This window comes from Crocodylus siamensis, chromosome 8 (genome assembly GCF_052110815.1).
Source record: "Crocodylus siamensis isolate JL-2025a chromosome 8, ASM5211081v1, whole genome shotgun sequence".
Lineage (NCBI taxonomy): Eukaryota > Metazoa > Chordata > Crocodylia > Crocodylidae > Crocodylus > Crocodylus siamensis.
In genome coordinates, this window is record NC_143402.1 from 25366410 (window position 1) to 25387638 (window position 21229).

Genomic DNA, 21229 nt, shown 5'->3' on the forward strand with positions numbered 1-21229 from the left:
CTGGACCCAATGACCTTCCGAGTTCCCTTCTGGCCTTACAATTTATTAATCTACTTGGCTATAATAATGGATTATCCTGTCATGTGTTTATTTATTGAGGTCTAGATTCAGATATTCAGAACAGCACTTTACTGTAGAAATAATCATAAACATGATTTTAATGGTGTAACTTGGAATAATTGATTTCTTCATGAAACTAAATCTATCAGATATAACCCTAAAAGAATCCCTTAATTTTGCCTAGTCATCATATTTCTTGAAACAACCTGTGTACTTTAGATAGAAAACAGCCACATCTTCTTGCATACAACATGCACCTGACTCTTCCCTCCTGCCCCCTTCCCCCACAAAAAAAAATCAATCAGCTGCTGGAACTGGAGCATGCATTATATACAAGGGTTGTTGGTTGTAGCCATGTTGGTCTCAGGACATAGGCAGATAAGGTTCTTTAGGTAGCTGTGATACTTTTTATTAGACCAATTAAATAGTTGGAAAAGCTGGTCTTTGCAAGCTTTCGGGTAAAAAACACCCTTCTTCAGGCACAGGGAGGGTTTGTTGTTTCTTTGTGTTCTCTCCTGGGTAGAATGGAAGTCAGTATGCAAAATGTTGTTCTTTGAAAAAGCAAAGGCCTTATGAGACAGTAAGTGAGGGGTGAGGGGTGGGGAAAGCGGGGAATGTGGCTGTTAAAATGCAGACAGGTTACCTGGGGTTATCAGATTGCCATATAGCCAATGTCTATATTTAGTCTATGATTTTTTGTATCCAAAAAAATAAAGTGAAGTTGTAGGGTCGTCTATGAAAGGTGTTTTGTAACTTCCCTTTTAGGATTAGAGCTGAGAGCTTGGAGAGAGAGTGGTTGTCTTGTGAGAAGTATGCACCCACAGGTAATTGGCTCTGGAGAAACCAAACAATAACTGCATACCAGAATGAACACACACTGAAAATCTATCAAAGATGAAAATACCCAATTACCTGTAGTACACACTTCTCACAAGACAACTACTCTCTCTCCAATCTCTCAGTTCTAATCCTCAAAGGGAATTTACAAAACACCTTTCGTAGATGATCCTATGAACTTCACATCATAAATCTATTTAATACAAAAAATCAGGGATTAAATATAGACATTGGCTTTATGGCACATTATAACCTGCCTGTCATCTGATAACCCCAGGTAACCTGTCTGCATTTTACCAGCTACATTTCTCCAGCTTCCCCACCCCCTACCTTTCTCTCGTCTGTTGTTTCATAGGGCCTCTGATCCCCCCGCCATGTATTTGCATTTTCACAGACCAGCATTTTGCATATTGACTTCCATTCTATCTAGGACAGGACACAAAGAAACAACAAACTCTCCCTGTGCCTAAAGAAGGGTGTTTGTATCCCAAAGCCACATTATATACAAGGAAATACAATAGGACCATTTCTGCTACTTATGAAACAAAAGGAAAATTAAAGTCTGTACAGGATCTATAGGGACCAGAACAAGGACTGAACTCAACTCCCTAAATCACTGGTTATCGCTTTTTTGGACTTAGGATACCTCTCATTAGACTCAAGGCACCCCTCAGAAAATGGCAGATCTTAGTTTTCACTCTTTTTTTTTAATAGAGAAAAATGAGAGAACAATTTTTCTGTTGCAAAGAACTCAGAAAGACCACAGATCAGACTGTTTTTAACATTATGAATTCTTATTTGAAATCTCTGGGCTTATCTTGTAAATCATGTTTGCCCACCTAACAGTGCTAACATGGAGTGGCAGCCTGTGGCACTCTTGAAAGGATCTTAAGGTACCCTAGTTGAGAATCACTGTTTGCGAATAGTAGATACTGCTACTCAGGTACTTACTACAAGGAAAGTTCTTTTTTTCTTTATTCTGCCTTTCAAAAACAAGGTGTGTGTGTTATTCCAGGGCATATTGTATGCAAGAAAATATGGTTATTTGTTCCATTTTGTTTTCTCAGAATTATTGCCTGTGCCATGGGCATGAAACGTTATGTGGAAGCCAACATCTCTCTGAAGTCTCACACTACAGTCAAATACTTCATGAAGATGTGGAGCAGTGTTAGTGATACCCTTATCTTCATCTTTCTTGGGGTCTCTACCATTGGAGACAACCATGAGTGGAACTGGACATATATTTGCTTCACTGTTGTTTTCTGCCTGCTTTGGCGAGCACTAGGTATGGTGAAAAAACAGGTTTTTAGTTTTTTTTGAAAGTTAACTTTATGACCCCAGACTTTATTATGTATCTCATCTAAGGGCAGGCTTGGAAGTGACACCAACATTGAAATACCAATTGTCTGACATTCAGAACTTAACCTTTATTTCTAACTGCTGGTTATTTTAACAATTCCCTCTGCATTCCTATCTTATTTCCAGCTTGCCTTATTACTTTCTTGTGTTTCTGGTACTTGATCTTAAGCTTATGTTTTTTGGGGGACTGAGCATCTTGAGTTTGAATTCTATTAACTTTTCTTAATGTTTTTGCATGTTTCTAAGTATAGATTGTTATAGATAAGTGCTTTATGAGTGGCTTGCATTTCTGAGCATCCAAATACTCTACAGCCATAGTTTTCAACCTTTTTTTCATTTTCAGGCCCCTAAAAATTTCAAATGGAGGTTCAGACCTCTTTGGAAATTTTGAATGGAGGTGTGAACTCCTTTGAATTGTAAGTGTGGGTATTCACATAATTTTGATTGATCATAGTCAACTTTTGCAGACCCCTTAGGCATAGTCTGTGGATCCCCTGGGGTCTGTAGACCACAGGTTGAAAACTGCTGCTGTAGAATACATTCAGTACCAAATTCTGTCCTAACTGAAGCAAATAAGAAGGTTAGTTGCACATGTATTGTTGCCCTCAACTAGGAAGTTGTGGACTAAATATTTTGTATAAATGATTCCTTCTGCTTGTTTGAGCTAGTGGAGCTGGAAAAGTAGAGGCTTTTTATGTTGTAGTGGAATTCCTCATGTTCAGTCGCGCAATCAGCCCAGTGCCTCTATATACAGCAGTTGATGTGAGATTGAAGTATTTGATTACAGCAATATAGATGCCTTCTGCTCTGCATGGGTGCAACAGGAAGAGATGGAATAAGAAGCTACCACTAGGTAAAGGGAGATGGGGTTCCAGTAGCACAGGGACTGTTCCCTTCAGACTCTCATGAAGTCTCCAAAGATGGTTGGAAGATGTGGCATAGGGTTCCATCCATCTCTACACCTTCCAGCAGAGTTGGTCTGATGTCCTGCAGGAGTAAGTGCACCTCATAAAAAGGTGTCAGAATTATTGGGTAGGATTTGCCTGCCATTCTGCTTCCCTGACATGGGCAAGTACTACTGAGCTGTGTCTGCAGGTGAGCTCAAAGGTAGGAAATCAATCTGATGTGCTTTCCTGACCTGATCTGAATGTCTACATAGAATATTAGTGAGTAAATAGGTGCTGGCTAGCAGCATTGATATAAAAATGGCCAGACATCAGTGCAAAAGCAAGGGGCCTGCCAATGGATACCCTGAATTAATCATCTCTTTGCCTCTTTGGAAAGAAACACCCCCCACATGGAAAAGTTAGAATGATCTTGTGAGCTGGTGTCTGTGGTGGTGTTTTTGTGCTGGGTACACTGGTACCCAAAAGCAGAGGCACGAGGAAAAATTGTGAGAAGCCAGTCACATCATAATGCTTTTGGTTATCATGTTGAAGAGCATAAGTAACTAATTTTGAGCTACTGTTACATCAACACTCTTTTCAGAGGATCTTTTGAAAGAACTAATATACACAGCCTGCAGCTTAGGGGGACAAAGTCCTGGATCAAGACCTCAGCAACTGTAAACTCTCCTGTAGGCACAGCTGTGAAATGTTAATGGGAAAGTGATATCCTAAAAACAAAGCAGAACTGGAAATGTGACTCACTTGGGAGCTGGGGATCAAAATGGTCAAGTTGGTGACCACTGAATAACTACCAGCTGCTGAATGAGTCTCGTGATGCTGATCTGGAAGCCCAACAAATGTTCCCCTCCCCATATCTTATATTTTTAAAGTAGTGGGCTAGAACTCTCCTTTTCTCAACAACAATTGAATAATCCCGCCCATACTTTCTAAAGCTTTCTTCCCTGCCATAAAGGTATGCCACCTTTACTGCAGCCCCAGAGGGCTTGTCCCCATGAGTGGGAACATGCATTTCACCAGGGACCAACAGCAGCAGCTCTATATGGGCTGCTGCTACTTGTTCCTGGTGAATGCCTGTGCATGCGTGCCAGCACCTGGGCAGTCTTGCATGAGATCCTGGGGGCCTCCAAGAGCTGTAGCCATGGTGATCCAGCAGCAGGGAGCCTGGCCAGTACCTGGAACATGGCTCCAGCTGGCCAGGCTCTGGTTTTGGGCAGTGCATGCTGCTGCCATTTGTGCTGCCCTGCTTTTTTTAGGTGTGAGCTTTTTTTTTAACAGCGGGATCTCCTAGTGTCAAACCCCTCCCAGTGCTGCAAATTAGCAATGTGGGGAATGCCTACATGTGTGGCATGTGCAGTATGCGGCACCTCATACTGCATGTACGTGCTTGCCTGGACACACCCAGGGATTGGAAATAGCCTTAAATGTGTTGTGGAATTATATCAATTGAAACAAACCATCCTTGTGCTCTGCCTTAGAGTTCCATTGGACAGAATGCTTTTTATTGCAGAGATTTTTGCTTCCTGATGTGGCCATATTGGTTAATACTGATCTGATTGCAGATATGTGGCCGGGCAGCTTGGAGAGGAGCATCTCACTGGTAAATCTGTTATGAGGGAAGGAGCAGGGGGAGGGAAAGGGTGTGGGGAGGGCAGATCGAGGCCCCTGCAGTGATGGAGGAATTGAGTTGGCACTGAGGCAGGGGTAGGTGCTGCCCCGCTGGTGTTGGGCACAGGCCACAGCTGTGAGTAGCTCCTCTGGGGGCCATGGGGAGTGGGGGGCAGTTCCTGCTGCTACGTGCACCCTGGGAAGGTATGGGGTTGTGTGCCCCCTGGATTTGCACATGGGGTGAGGGCAGGCTGCCACTGTGGGCTGGGGCTGGAGCTGCACTGGGCTTTTCCCAGTGTGGGGATGAACCTGGCTGTGCTTGGGGTAGGTGGCGGCAGCACTGAGAGGGAGACATGGGGGGGGCCGCAGCCACCCCAGAATTTGCTGTAGCCCAACTCCCAGCATCACCATTGCCTGCCCTGTGGTCAGCCTGGCCCAACCTCTCCACCCCCCACCAGGAAGAGCCAGCCCACAGCTGCAGCCTGCCCTTGCCCCATGTGCAGATCCAGGGGCACATGGCCCCCATGCCTCCTGGGGTGTGCATAGCAGTGTGATACACCCCCTCCTCCCTGCATCCCCTGAACAAGCTGCTCGTGGCTCCATCCCACACCCTGCCCTGCCTCAGCTGTGCAGCACCTGCCTGTGCCCCAGCCTTAGCCTCAGTCATATTCACTCCCTCACTGCAGGGGCCTCAATCTGCCCCCCTTCCCAACAGACTTACCAAATGGATGCTGCTCTCTACACTGCCAGGCTGCGCTCCTGGCTGCCTGCATGCTGTGCTGTGGCTGTGTGCATGCACATGGCATTTACTGGCAACATTATTGGCCACATCAACCAAAAAAAGCCGATTGCTGATACTGTCAATTTTCCTTATATAGGTTCTGATCCAATGTGGGACCGATGTATTGACACATCTCTACAAGATACATGCACAGTATAACCATCTACAGTAACTCTGGGTTGCTGTAACTGAGCATAGTTCTTTAAGATGCTTCACTTTTACTGGGACCCCTGGTACTTACTCATTTACTGGTGTGATGGGATTTGGTCCCTGATTCCAACAACTGCACCTCCTGCCATGCCACGTGTATGGCAGGATGCACAATTTTGGGATTGGGGATCAGATCCCAGTCATGCCATTGCTACTTGCCAGTGCTACTGACAAGCTGAAGGCTGGGTGCCTGCATTCTGGTATGAATTGGTGTGGTCCCAGGGCTGAAAGTGTTAATCAGCTGGGTCCACACTGGAGCCAATCTGAAACTCAGGAAAACATGATCAGAGCAGGAAAGTAACGTTTTACATCCATACTGCACACTTACATTGCACAGATTGACAATGACCATTGGTCTCAGCCTAGGAACTAAACCAGATCTGGTGCAGTCCTAGGGCTGGGGCCTGTAATCAGCTGATTGTGGGTCCCAGCAGTGAGGCCAGTCCCAGAGTCCTGTGTGCCAAGAAAACAGAAAACTTCATGTGCAGCTGAGCTGCATGCATGGTTTTTTAATATCTGGTGTGCTGAGGCCCTAGGATATCTGGGAGATATTCCCTGATACCGGGGTGTGCTGCTGGGAGCTGTGGGGCAAGACAGTGTGGGGTTGCAGGGAGTCCCACAGTTCCCCATGACCTGGTACAGCTGATGAGCTCCCCTTGATTGGGCACCCTGAAAGCAGCAGTGTGGAGCTCTAGGCAGGGCTGTCCCATATGGCTGTCATCCTGCTGGCATATGGCATCCTAAGCGACATTAGGTTGAACAGTGGGGACCCTGCCACACATCCAATTTAAGGCGCGATGGAGACTAGCCACAAAAATATTATACATTTGTGGAATAATTTTGTGGCTCATTTTCTATTTTTTCATGCCATTAATTGCCTGAATATGTGGATGGGCTACTATTTAAAACATGAGTAACAGGTTTAATTGTGTGTTAAGTGTAGTGCCTGCCAGTGTTATTAAGCAGTCTCCCCAGCCTGAAGCTCCAAAAGTGGAAAGGTAAATTTAAAGCCATTGTATGGAAGCTTACACTGTTGCTCCTTATATGTTGCTTTTTTTCTAGATTCTGAGAGGACTTTTGCTTCTGTGTTTGTCAGTCAGGCATTTTTCACAACTACTTCTTGTTGTGCAAAGAGCCCACCCAGACAGCAGCAGTAGTGGCTGATGATCAGACAGGTTAATCTTTCCTGCCTGTTCCCTGGGACAGACAGCACAGGGTGCCACAAGTAAGGGTCGGGGGGTGGAGCAGTGAATGAGATCTGGGTGTTGGGGAGGGTGGGGGTGCAGTGGACCTGATCTGAGCTATGGGGGGAGGGAAGGAGGCGAGGGAGTGGAGGGGTGGATGGAGTGTTTAAGCTAGTGTAACATGAGCCAGGTAACACAGATAAGAGATGTGCCTGTCCTGGAGTATGGTGTAACTTTGAACTATCTAATGAGTGCTTAAAACCAGTTTCCAATGTTAATGTGTGAACAATCCAGGGGTTAAGAGCTCCAGAAGCCACCCAAAATTACCGTGTAACAAAGCCCTTAGAGAAACAATCCAGCCTTTCCATATAGATATGTGACAGCTACAAATCAGCTGTGTTAGGGCAAGGTTAGCTATTTTAACAAGCAGAATCCCAGTATGGCAGAATCATTTGGGGGGGGAGGGCATGAAGCCCCTGGTAGCTGTGTGATTCCTGCCTGCCTTAGCCTGTATTACAGCCCTCCCTTCATTGCTTGTTCTTACTTGAGGTTGAATAAGGGAGGCTGCCCACAGGGCTTAGAGTGAGCCTTCGTCCACTTCCAGTACCACTGGGCCTCTCCTGGATTCCCAAATGCTTTGATTTGACCCTTAAGCTCAATTGACTTTCTCAGCTGTCCTGTGCCCCTGCAGGGTCCCTGTAGCTTTGAGGGCTACATACGTATCTGTGCCCGTCCAGGGCACCTTCAGGGCTCAATGTGCAGCTCCATTTCCTCTCCTACACCACGTCCCGAGCCTTGGGGGTGTTCTCTCTCTTTGATGTTAACTATTTGTACACTTGGCCTCTTTGGGCCCTCAGATCCCCTGGTCTCTCATGCAGTCTCCCTCTGGGCTCTCAGAGCCCTGGTCCCACATGCAGCCCCTCCTCCGGGCTCTTGGACCCTCTCGTCTGGTTTAGCCAGACTGTGGACCCTCTGGCTTAGCTCAGCCCTTCCCTGGGCACATATGGACTCGCTGGTCCAGGTCTCAGCCTTTTCCTGGGGCCCAGTCCCAGTCTTGAGGGCTCCTGGGTTACTAGTTCTCTAAACAGGTCTTGAGCCTGTCATTGCAGGGCTCAAGGTTAAATTACCCAGATAACTTAAATAAACATGAAGCATCTCAGGCCTCCAGCAGGCACCTCAAACCCTCTAGGTGCATTTTTATATATGTAAGTGCTGCAGGCTGGGCGCTTTGAAAAGTGCTCAGTGCTGCAGTTGTATAAGTAGTGAGATGTGTGTCAGCGTGCAGAAAATAGTGGTGGTCCGCTTTTGATCTAAAACACTTAGAAGGTGTTTTAGTTCAAAAGCGTGCAGCTACCATTTTCTCTGTGCTGATGTGCATTTCGCCACTTACACAGCTGCAAGCGATGCAAGCTCTGCTACACAAGGACTAGATTGCCTTTCCCCTTGCTAGTCAAATTTGAGGAGACCAGCATCAAGATCTTAAAGAGAATGGACAGATATGCATGGAGACCCTTTACCAAAATACTTGGGGTTGAAAATAGTCATTAGTCCTGAAAAAAATCTCTGCCTTAGACCTTGGCTGGCTTTTACACATCACAAGGCAAAAAACAGACATCAAGAAAGAAGGTTCAACTGCCAAGTAAGTCTCAGCCATATTTTTGGTGTCATAAATATTTGGGAAAATGAGTAACTTGCACCAATTCGCTATTCACAGAGCCTAAGTTCTCTACTGATATGCATAGTTGTCTAGTCATTGGCAGGCTGTGCAAAGTGAGTGCAGGGTGGGTGTAAAATGTTACTTTCCTGGTCTGATCTTGTTTTACATGAGTGCACAAGTGCAAAAGACTCCACAAGGTACATGGCGGTGGTGAACTGCACCCTGGGACACCTGCAAATAACATTATAATCCACCGGTGTCAGAATAGTGTATTTTCTTTTGTAGGGATTTTTAAAAATAAATAATTCTTAAATGAATACTGACAAACAGTGCATTTTTTACCAAGAAATTTGATACCTAGTATTTGGCAAAGTTACTTCATAACATTTCTGTTTACAAATGAATATGTCAGTCAGTTTGACTCAGCTCAGCTTTGAGAAGCACTTCAAGGAAATTGTTTAAATAGTTTGTACCAGGATGAACAAGACATAGTACTATGTGCTTTATTGGCTATTAGCACTGTCTAGATTTGCTTTTAATGACTGAGTTCCATAAATGCACTGGGAAGCACACTTATTGGTCAACGATCTATACCCTCAAGTGTTTTATTATGATTACACTGGTTTCCTTCATCTAAAATATATAAGTGAAGTGAAGAAAAGGGTTTTCAATTATTTTTGACTGCTAGTTTGAAAGTAGCTCAGTGCAGAGGAGGAAGAGGCAGGCAATGGGAGGAAAAATTATAAAAATACCTAACAAAATCCTTTGAAGCTCTAGAAACAGACATTAATGTTCAGATTCTCTTTTTATATATCATGCACTATAAAGGGCTTATTATTATCGATAAAAGAGCAAGGAAGAAATGACATCAAAATCAGTCTTGTCAGAAGAATGTGAAATTCTCATTGCCTTTAATAGGAGCTCTGCCCCCATCCAGCCAGGGCTGAAATCATTCAACATTTTTTTGGTTCCCAATGAGACCTCACTTGTCTCCAGTACTAATTATATTAAGTAAGTAATCTTTGATGCAGACATTATGGAGTGATGTAGGAGTTGTCAGTGATTTGTACAGCTGAAGCTTAAGGGATATTACCCCTGGCTCTTAAGCACCTCTTGGGAGCAAATATAGATGAGCAGGAAGGCTGAACTCTTATATCTGTTCCAATTATGATGGGGACATATCTAGAAATAATATTTGCAGATGCCTTTTCTGCTCTGCTACTGTGGCATTTTGCTCTGAGGCATAACTGAGCAGTTCTGGGTTGGGGGCAGTGGCTGCACTAGGACAGCAGCTGCTGCCAGGCTATGAGGAGTGGCAGTGGCTGGGTGACCAGTACAGTAGATGCTATTTCCGTGGAAAAATAAGTGCCTGGATCTAGTGCTTTTGTTGCCCCCCACCCTCCCTGCCCCCGGTCTCCCTCTAAAGGCATGCTGATTTTTGCTTTTATATTTGAAGGGCCTGTGACGAGCACAGGCCCCACTTTAGCACCAGCAGACCAGTGTAGCCTACCTACAGGTAAAGTCATAACTGAAGCAGGGCTGGTGACTGAGAGTCCATTGAAGAGCCCAGAGTTACTTTAGGGAATTCTGTGCAGCAAATTAGAGACAGAGGGTTAGATTCAATAAATGGCTTGAGTGCCTAAAAGATGCCTCATCTATGGCTTGGAATCCAGAATGTAGATTCCTGCATTCACCATCAGAGGACTTTAATGCACAGTAACCTATTTTATTGAGCATTAAAGCATGTACTTACAGTAATGAGAAGTAAAATAGGCTACTGCACATTAAGCATCACTTTAAGAGTGTGTGCTTTTGGTACCGTGCATTAGAGTAGCCTAATGAGCATTTATTTAGTACCTCACATCGGAGGTACTAAATTTAATGTGCATTAGGAAAAGCACATTAATGTACATGTAGACCTGCCTGTAGAATCATAGAAAATCATAGAAAGTAGGGCTGTGCAAAGCTTCAGGTGCTGATTCAACTCGGAGATTTGGCCCGATTTGGTAGCCAAATCTCCAAATCCGAATTGAATCGGGACCAATAAAAAGGTCTGAATTGATTTGAAGCTCTCCTCAAAAGTCATGTGCCCTAGCCTTCTTACCATTTTTGTTGGCCTCTGCTGCACTCTCTCCAACTTGTCCACATCCTTTCTGTAGTTGGGGGCCCAAACCTGGACATAGTACTCCAGATATGGCCTCACCAGTGCAGAATAGAGGGGAATAATTACTAGGACTGTGCGAAATTTCTCCAGGTGTTTTGTTTTGAAGTTGTTTCAATGTGTTTTGAGCTCAAAACAATGAAATAGATATGAAACAAAAGGCTTCGAAACGGTTTCAAAGCAAAACAAGGACACTTGAAACGTTTTGAAAATTTCAAAACGTTTTGAGTTTCAAAGCAGGGCTTACTTGTCTTCAGCACTGGTTCCAGGTGGAAGAGGCAGGCTCCTCTCATCTGACACACAGATCTGGGGGTTCACTCCCCCGGGAGGAATCTGGCACAGCCCAGCAGCCCTCCTGGGGGTGCGAGCCCCCGGATCTGCAACCCAGATGAGAGGAGGCTGCCTCTGCTACCTGGGACAGATGGCAGCAGCAATCTTCTCCAGTGCTGGGCTCAGCCTGCACCCAGGACTGGTCCCAAGTGGCAGACATCCTCCTTTCATCCAGGGTGCAGATCTGGGGGTTCGCACCCCCAGGAGAGCTGCCAGGCTGTGCTGGACTCCTCCTGGGGGTGCAAGCCCCAGATTTGTGCACTGGATGAGAGGAGGCTGCCGCTGTCACCTGGGATAGCAGCAATTTTCTCCGGTGTTGGGTGTGGGCTGCACCCAGTATTGGTTCCAGGCAGCAGTGGCAGCCTCCTGTTATCCAGCACACAGTTCTGGGGACCCCCATCCCCAGGAGGAGTCCATCACAGCCCCGCAGCCCTCCTGGGGGTGCGGTCTCCTGGATCTGTGCGACGGATGAAAGGAGGCTGCCACTGTCAGCAAGTGGCAGGAGTTATGTTTTGAACAGTTTGAGGTGCAGTTTCTGAGAAACCTCTGCATCTATCTCCTTGAAACTTGACAGGCTTCATGCCATCTCTGCAATTTTCACTGAAATCAGGCAAGAAATTATAAAGTTTTAGGCATTTTCACGATTCCACATTATAGCCTATGGGTGAAACATCAAAATGTGTTGAAACAGAGAAATAATTTTGATGAAACAAAGTGGGACAATGCATCAAAATGAAATGAAACAAAACACTGTCCCTTCAAAATGGGGAAATGGATGTTGAAATGAAAGGACGGTGTTTCACACAGCCCTAATAATTACTTCCCTTGATCTGTTGGCAGTGCTCCTATTAATGCAGCCCAGTATGCTGTCAGCCTTCTTGGCAAAAGGGCAGACTGTTGGCTCATATCTAACTTATTGTCCACTGTAACCCCCAGGTCCTTTTCTGCAGAGCTACTGCTTAACCAGTTGATCCCAAACCTCTAGTGGTGCATAGGATTCTTCCATCCTAAGTGAATGACTTTGCACTTGTCCTTGTTGAACCTCATGAGATTTCGTTTTGACCAGTACTCCAATTTGTTTAGGTCACTCTGAATCCTAACCCTACCCTCCAGCCTACTTGGTTAATGATCTGGAAGATGGAATGGGCTGCACCCTCAGCAAGTTCACAGATGACACCAAGATATTGGACAAATCCAGCCTCAGGACCAAACACTGGGGAACTCCATTTGATATTGGCTACCAACTAGACACTGACCCATTGATTACTGCTCTTTGAGCCCCATGATCCAGCCAGTTTTCTGTCTGTCTTACAGTCCATTGCTCCAACCAATACTTCCTCAACTTGTTTGCAAGAATGCTGTGGTAGACCGTATGAAAAGCCTTGCTAAAATCAAGGTATACCACATCCTCTGGTCTTCCTGCATCCACAGAGCCAGTCATCTCATCATAGTGAGCAATCAGGTTGGTCAGGCTTGACTTACCTTTGGTGACTCTATGCTGCCAGTTCCTGATCACTTTCTTCTCTTTCAATGGATTCCTTGAGGACCTGCTCCCTGATTTTTTCTGAGGGCTGAGATGAGGCTGACTGGTCTGTAGTTTCCTGGATTGCTCTTCTTCCCTTTCTTAAAGAAGGGCACTACTTTTTTCCTCTCCCAATGTCCAGGATGTCCCCTCATCTCCATGAGCTTTCAAAGATGATGGCCAGTGGCTCTGCAATCATATCAACCAACTCCCTCAGCACCCTTGGATGCATTGCATTCAGCCCCATGATTTGTAGCTATCTAGGTTTTCTAAATAGTGTCTAACCTGTTCTTTCATCACCGAGGGCTACTCACCTTCTCTCAAAACTGTGCTGCCTGGTGCAGTATTCTAGGACCTGGCCTTGCCTGTGAAGACTAAAGTAAAACAGGCATTGAGTACTTCAGTTTTTTCCTCATCATCTGTCACTAAGTTGCCTCCCCCATTCAGTAATGGACCCACATTTTCCCTGACCTTCCTTTTGCTGCTAACATACTTGTAGAAACCCTTCTTGTTACCCTTCACATCTCTTGATAGCTGCAACGCCAATATCATTTTGGCCTTCCTGATTTCATCCCTGCATGCCCAAACGATATTCTTATACTCCTCCCTAGTCACGTGTCCAAGCTTCCACTTCTTGTAAGCTTCCTTTTGTGTTTAAGCTCACTGAATAGTTCTCTGCTAAGCCAAACTGGTCACCTACCATATTTGCTAGTCTTCCTGTGCATCAGGATGGTTTGTTCCTGAGCCCTCATTAAGGTTTCTTTAAAATACACCCAGCTCTTCTGGACTCCTTTCCCCCTTAGACTGGCTTCCCAGGGGATCCTGCCCAACAGTTCCCTGAAGGAGTCAAAATCTGCTTTTCTGAAGTCCGGGGTCCATACTTTGCTGCTCTCCTTTCTTCATTTTTTTAGGATCCTGAACTACATCATCTGATGGTCACTGCTGCCCAAGTTACCATCCGCTTCTGCATCCCCCGCCAATTCTTCCCTGTTTGTGAGCAGCAGGTCAAGATCATGGCCCCTAGTTGGTCTCTCCAACATTTGCACTAGGAAGTTGTCTTTAACTCTCTCCAAAAACTTCTTGTGTTGCCTGCGCACCGTGGTATTGCTGTCTCAGCAGATGTCAGGGTGATTGAAGATCCCCCATGAGAACCAGGGACTATTTTCTGGAAACTTCCACTAGTTGTCTGAAGAAAGCCTTATCTACTGCATCTTCCTAGTTTGGTGGTCTACAGCAAACTCCCACTGCAGCATCACCCTTGTTGCTCTCCTCTCTGACCCTAATCTGTGGTTATGATCTTTCTAAATTCTTTGTGACAAAAAATTGGTCTCTTTTTTTTCTGTAGTAAAAAAACAAATGAAAACTTAGAGTGAGAAACAACTCACTGTAGGAAAAGAACCCGAACAAGTCAAAACAAGTGAAAGCTATTTTTTTCCGTAGTGAAAACTCAGAGCTGACTTTTTCTAAGGGATGCCTCAAGTCTAACACAGTGGAGAACTACTTTAATAGATCTGTGTGAGAGCACTTCTGAGAATGGGCCCCAGAGGGAGCTTAGACAAAGGAACACCTGGTCTCTGGATCCCAAGCAGCGCTCAGATTGGGTCGGTGCTGGGCCTGTGCAGAGGCAGGACTCTAGGTACCAAAGGAACTTTGAAGTGAAAAAGTTAGTTGTCCACAGACTTTAAGTGTCTTCAGGTGTAGGTGGCAGCTGAGTGCCGAGGGAAGGCGTTAGGACTGCATGCACTGGTGATGAGTAGGGGGTGCACACGGGTGCATGTGCACCCCCTGAGCCTGATGGTGCACCCCCTATGAAAAACCGCTGGTTGGCACTCCCCTACCCTGACAGCGCCGGAGATGTCTGTGGGAACTCCCCACTTACCACCGCTGTGCTGCTGTCGTTCTGCTGCTGCCAGTGTTGCTGTGCCCCCCCCCCCCCCCAGCTGCTGGGGGCATGCATCTTCATGATTGCATGTCTGGAGTGAGGTGCTTAAATTCTACCTAAATCTCACTTTTCCTATATCCCTTATTAAAAGATGAAGGGCTTGGGTATCTTGTAGCCTGCACTGACCCCTTTCACTTATAGTTTCAGAACAGGTACTGGTGTTTTTTATTGCAGCTCAAAGGCCCTAAACTGAGACTAAAGCTTTATGATGGAAAAATGTTTACTGTTATTGGAACAGGTGGTCTTCCTGCATCAGGTGCCAGGACATAGCAATACATCCTGAATCTATCCTTGCTTACACTGGGTTAAATCAGAACCAAACCCTTTGAAGCCAGCAGCGTGAGAGAAACATCAGTCCCAGGAGGTCTATAGAGCAGTGTCACACCACCAGGATTCAAGCATCATCTAAAGAATAAAGAACCTCTGTCTTCTTTTTGCCACAGTGCGTCTCCCAGAGAAAAAATATTTTGGCCAAAATGATTGATCATGTCACTGCTACAAACCAACACATCTTGAGGTAGCTTAAAAAACATAAAGGAGTTGAGTGAGGATGGAAGGAGTAAAGGAACACAAAGCTGAGATGTGCAGCTTTTATAAACATAATTCCTTTAAAATTAATAAAGCTGCACCCATTAAACCAAATACAGATCTGGTGCAAGGTCTACAGTTTGCATGACCTAAGAAATAGATCTGTTACCAACCACTCCTACTTAATGGTAGCACTTGAAGTTAATTTGATTGTAAATGACTAGCTTTATTTGGCTTATCTCTATCTGTGAAATGCGGCATTAGTTTGAACTAAAAATGTTATTGTCACCTAGATGGAACACTCCATTTGGAAACTGGAGTTCTCATCATCACCTGCTTTTCTTGGCATTAATACCCTAGTGCTCCTAGAGCTGGGAATGCACCACTGCCAGAGTGTTAAGTTAATTGAGTTCACTATTCCTGAAGACCCCAAGATTTCTTTTTTAAGCTGTTTTTCTATGTGATGGGAATTCATTATTCTTAGTTGTAAAAAGGGTGTAGGTGTCTGGATAGGTATTGCATATGCATAGTTTCTAAAGCTTATTATATAACAAATAAGTTGGTTTAGGGGTTTAAAACACCATTTAAAAAAGCATTAAAAAGTAATAATATTGGTCTAGTTAAATTACCAGCAGAAGTCAATGACATTCTTATGTCATCAGTTCTCAAAGAAGCCATTAATCTTTGAGAAAGGAAATGCCTATGTTCTGAATTGTTATTAATTAATTAGAGTCACCATTTCAAACTTTAAGAGCCTGTTTTTGATCCCGTTTATAGAAGTTTGGTTGGCTTCACTTGAGTAATGCCTGACTTAATGATATCAGGCATTTCAAACCTTAGAAATTAAGATACACATACACATTTCTTGCACAGTATTTGTGAAGGGGATATTGTAATATTAATGGCTCCATGATTTGATCTACTTCACTTTTTAGCTTGTTTCTTTGCAAATAATTATAAATAGCATTGATTTCTGTGACATCTTCCACAGCCTAAAGTTCATACTATATAAATCTTTATGAATTAAGGACTTTAGAATATACAACAAAGTTAACGCAGTTAGAAAACATATGGAACATTTAGAGTGCCTTAACTATAGCTTAAAGCTAAAGCAATTCAGGGGAACTTGTAATGAACATAAACCACATAGTCAGCTTGCCTTTGTAGTTTAACTTTGTTCTACAAAACCCCAGTTTCTAGAATAGGTCAGAACAATATACAAGATTTAGAGTGGCCAACAGAGAAATTACTATAGTGTTATCTTATTGTTATGTCATGCCCATTAAATGGTGGCCAATTGCTTCTACTTCCTGTCTCTTCCAAATTGGGAGTAATTGAGTCCAGCTTTTTAGTTATACTGGGACCCATACAAGACACAATGAATATCAGTTCAGTGACTCGGAGCAGTGAAGGAATCCCTTTGCAGTGATGGATGGGGTATATATAATATTTTGATGAATTCTTCTCTGCACAGTTTGGACTGATTTATAAGTTGTTCCCATTGGAATAACTATTTGTCCAAAAATACTTCCTACCATGATGATTGTGGTTGTTTCTTTCTGTTTACTAATTTCCCTTTTTGTTTCCTGCTTTTTAGGGGTTCTTGTGTTGACTTCTTTTGTGAACAGATTACATGTGAACACCATTACTAGCAAGGACCAATTTATTATAGCGTACGGAGGTCTCAGAGGTGCAATATGTTTCTCTCTGGTTTTCTTGCTCCCTGACTTTCCTAGAAAAAAGCTCTTCATTGCAGCAACAACTGTCATCATTCTCTTCACTGTGTTTGTACAGGTAAAACTACTATCAATATGTTAGAATACCTATGTCAGTGTAATTATTACCTGGTTCGTGACAGTGTTTTATTTCAGATAAATAACTGACAGTTTTTAGATTGGGTGTGAAGTTGAATGGGAACAAGAATTTAATATAGGAATAAAGGACCAGAAAGGGCTTCACAGGTGATCAAGTCCAGTCCCCTGCATTTACTGCAGCCAGCAAAGCGAACAAAACTCTGGCTTGCATCTACTGATGCATCTCAAGCAAGACCCAGGATGTCATCCTCCCACTGTACATGGCCTTGGTGAGGCCGCAGTTGGAGTACTACATCCAATCCTGGGCTCCACAATTCAGAAAGGACGTGGAGAAGCTTGAAAGAGTCCAGAGGAGATCCATGCGCATGATCTGAGAGCAAAAGAGCAAAATCTTATGACGAGAGGCTGCAAGCCATGAGACTCTTTAGCCTGCAGAAGTGCAGGCTCAGGGGTGACTTGGTGGCAGCCTATAAGTACATAAGGGGTGTACATCAGGATGTAGGGGAATGCCTGTTCACCAGAGTGCCCCAAGGGATGACAAAGTCCAACAGCCACAAACTCCTGGAAGACTATTTTAGGCTAGACATAAGGAAAAATTTCTTTACTGTCTGAGCCCTCAAGTCCTGGAATATATTCAAGAATAAAACTAGGGAGCCTACACTTGTGTCTCCCTGCTAATGTGCCCCATCTTGCATTAGTGCAGTTCTGTTTATAGGAGCAGTGGCTAAAATGTGATGGGTGAGCAGGTAGAGTAGCTTCCCCTTTTAAAGTGAGGCCTCTACATATTTTACATAAAACAGAATAAAAACCAAAGCAAAAAAACAGATCTTGACTTTGCTATCAGACCAAGAAGTTTGAAGACATCTGGAGTGCCTGTAGACATGCTGGAAGGCTTCTCTGATGCACTGTAATTACTCAATCAGTTGAATCTGCTGGAGTATGCTAATTAGCATGCTCCAGTCAGCCTCTGCGTCTCATGTAGTAGTGTCTCCATGCTTCAAAATGGTGGTGGAAGTGCTTTAAATAAAGCTTGTTTGAATAGCTTTAGTTAAAGCACCTCTGTTGCCATTTTGAAATGCAGGGATACTGTTACATGAGATACTGCAGGCACTTTAATTAGAGCAGCTCTGAGAGACACTCTAATTAAAGTGCTCCCCTCCCACCCTTGGACCACGTGTAAAAACACGCACTGAAAATGCCCCTGGTGTCCTACTGTGTGCATATTTACAGTGTAAAATAGAACTCAAGTTAAACCCTCCTCCAAAATGAATCCATTCAGTATTTCAGAGGGGATAAAAGAGTAATTGACATTCCTAAGTCCCTTTCTGATACGTTCCCTCTTCATTTTAGTTCAGGCTGAGATTTCCAAAACCTATTTTGCTTGTGGAAAGTACATGCCCCAAAAAGAATGTGCAGGAAGAGCATGGCTTGGCATTACGGTGCCATCTAGTGGATAATATTCCTTGAAGCTTCTAGGTTGCTAAAAGATTTTGGACCTGATTCTCTCAGCCTTCTGCTAGCACTATGCTGCACCTATAGCAAGTTAATAATTGCAACTGGATTACTGTTTAAATCTGTTTTCAGCCTTCTCTGAAATGTGTACACTTATTTAGCTTCTCTTGAAACTAGGTATGTCAGATCACAGCCTGAAGTAGAGTTAGTGGTACAAATTAGGGGTTGTCTGCTTAAGGAATTACCAAGACTTAAGCCTCCTAAACCTGACCTGTTTTTATAAAGGTTTTTATAAAGGTTCGGGGTTAGGGGCAGGCCTTTTCTATATAGACAAATGCTTGTGTGAAATAAAGGCTGATATTCTTGTTTACTATAAGAATATAGAATTGTCCAAATGTGCCTGACTTCTCCCAGGTCTATGAGCAGAGATGTCTGAGCCAATTAACTTCGTAGATGTGGTCCACTTCTATAATGTGGATGTAGACTGGGCAAGATTCAAAGCCTGTATAAAGGATGGCTCTAATTAGAGCAGCTTCCAGAGATTTTTTTGCATCCAAATGCATGAGATCCATTCAGTGATCCAGTATCTGTCCTTCTCCCCTTCACCACCTCCCATTTGTGTGTGCTACAGCTGCTGGGGCCTGTGAAGTTTTGAGGCTACAGCCACAGGGCCTCATGCCTGGTCCACATTCTGGGGGAGAGAATTGCTTTCACTTCACTTATTTCCTACAGGACTCTGCAGCCCACTGCCTTCAAATTAGTCTGTGCACAGGCATAATGATTCACACTCACATGCTTTATTTTTACAATTAGCCCCACACAAAAGAACTTCTTTACTTCCTCATGTTATGAACTACAAGCTGAGCAAATACAGTTATGAGTAGGATATGCCATTGGGCCTGGCCCTAGGAATGAGTCTTACAGGCAGTTGGATTTGTACTTCTGCTGAAAAGCATCATTTTCAGTTCTCTGTGGCAGGCTGATTGGCATGAGCATAGCTAGTGGTGGGGAAAGGGTAGTTACATGCAGGTTGACAAGTTTTAAGATGCAAATGTGGGTCAGAAATTGAAAAGATCCGGTCACTCGGCAGGTCCGCTCATGCAGAGCCCTCTGAGTCTCAGACAAAGGTTGTTCTAAGGCAGCGCTTCCATTGCATGGGTGCTCCGTAAAATAATTCTCAGGACTGCGAAAGGGCTTTTGTGTAACCTCGGGGCTCAAACAGTGATGTCATCTCCATGCGAAAGGGTAAGAGTTAAACAGAATTCCTTGTGGATGTGTGTCAGAAGAATGACCCTGTGACCTTGAGTTATTCAGTGGAAACTTAATGTTTTTAAAGACTAGCTTGATTCACATTCTGGATACCTATTGCATCATGTAGCCAGGGCAGCCTCCAGAGCCAGAAATATTTAAACTTGCTTAAAAAGAATTGCATGACATGCTTTGACACAGAAAAGGCATATCAAAATAATAGATACAAATATTGAAGGAAGGCTTTAAAAATCAGCCATTGGAAAGCCAAAGGGAATATTTCTAATTACTTCAGTATCCACGCATTTTTCATGGTACATTTTTACCTATGAAGTAAATGAGAAGAAACAAAGGATTTGCCCCATATTAGTGTCCAGCTCTTATTGTTGCTGCTTTTTTATATGTTGTGTGGAACAATGATTTTTTGCTAAGAATAGAACAGATTTTGACCTGAGGAGAGCTTGTCTGAGTGAAAACAAGCTAACTGTAGGGCAGACTGTCCTTGACCCTTATGCAGGTACTTAGGGGTGTAGGAATATGCAAACAGCTGCAAGAGCACAGACCTACTTTGTTCTCTTGGAAGTCCCAGCATCTATCTGGCAGTGCTTGTACTGGGCACAAAAATGACCAAGTATGTAAGCAATTAGGCTTATCCCTACATGTTTATATCTATGCATTATATAACCCAGTTTATTTTGGTCATTGTTGACGTATTACATAAGTATTCTCACCAGTCCTACATGACAGAGCTAGATCAATCAATAGTTTTGTGAAAGTTTATTAAGCAATTGACACATTCTAACAGCATCCAGACTGGCCTGGATGTATGGCATTTCACCCATAAGTCCTCAAAAGACTTTGGTTTGTCTTGAATGCCTCCAAAGAGTTTCATTGTTCTCTTTTTCAATGTAATTTAAAAACTAAATGCCATGTTCTCCATTTATAGTTCAATCTCTTTGCCTATTCAGACCGTGACCTCCCCGGTGAAACTGCTAACAAAGATAACAATTGTAAAGGTTTTTTTGTGTGGGTGTTTGTGTGTGTGAACTGTAGATACTTGTTCACTAGCTACTGGATCAACACCAGTAATGCATTATACACATGGGTCAAATTACAGCCTCAATTAAAGCGTCAAGCTGGAAAGTTGTGGCCAGAGGGTGCAGGAGTTTTTCCACCCCTGTATAAATCCAAAGGAACCCCTTACCTAAAACAAGGCTCAGGATGAAAGCCAATGAAATCTCTCTCTCTCTCTCTCTCTCTTCCTCTGTGTGTGTGTGTGTGTGTGTATGTGTGTGCACATGCGCGTGCGTGCGAAGTTAAGAGTCCTGGTCACAAAACTCCAGACTGTCACTTTAAAATGAAAACAAGCCCATCTGATTATCTAGGGAAGGACAAGAGTCCAAATTACATAGGCGCCACCTAATTTGCAACATGTGTCATTTCTAAATTTGTAAAATTGATATTATTTACATTGAATGTTGATGAATTCTGTACTGATATTAGTAATTAAAATGAAACATTAATTGTCTCACAATTAAAAAGATTGTTCAGTTGTCCTCTGTGCCAACTCCTGTGACACTTAAGAGCCATGAACACCAGCTATTGTAGCATTTCTGCTGTGAACTTCTCTT

General features: G+C 43.7%; 1 protein-coding gene across 1 annotated transcript in view; it reads left to right on the forward strand.

The window, feature by feature from the left end:
* LOC149858233 (sodium/hydrogen exchanger 2-like) overlaps nt 1-21229 on the forward strand; it is a 59309-nt gene that overhangs the window by 13921 nt on the left and 24159 nt on the right. The window contains exons 4-5 of the mRNA XM_090060387.1: nt 1965-2182; nt 16682-16878. Coding sequence (XP_089916513.1) covers nt 1965-2182; nt 16682-16878 — 415 coding nt within the window. The remainder of the gene's footprint in view (nt 1-1964; nt 2183-16681; nt 16879-21229) is intronic.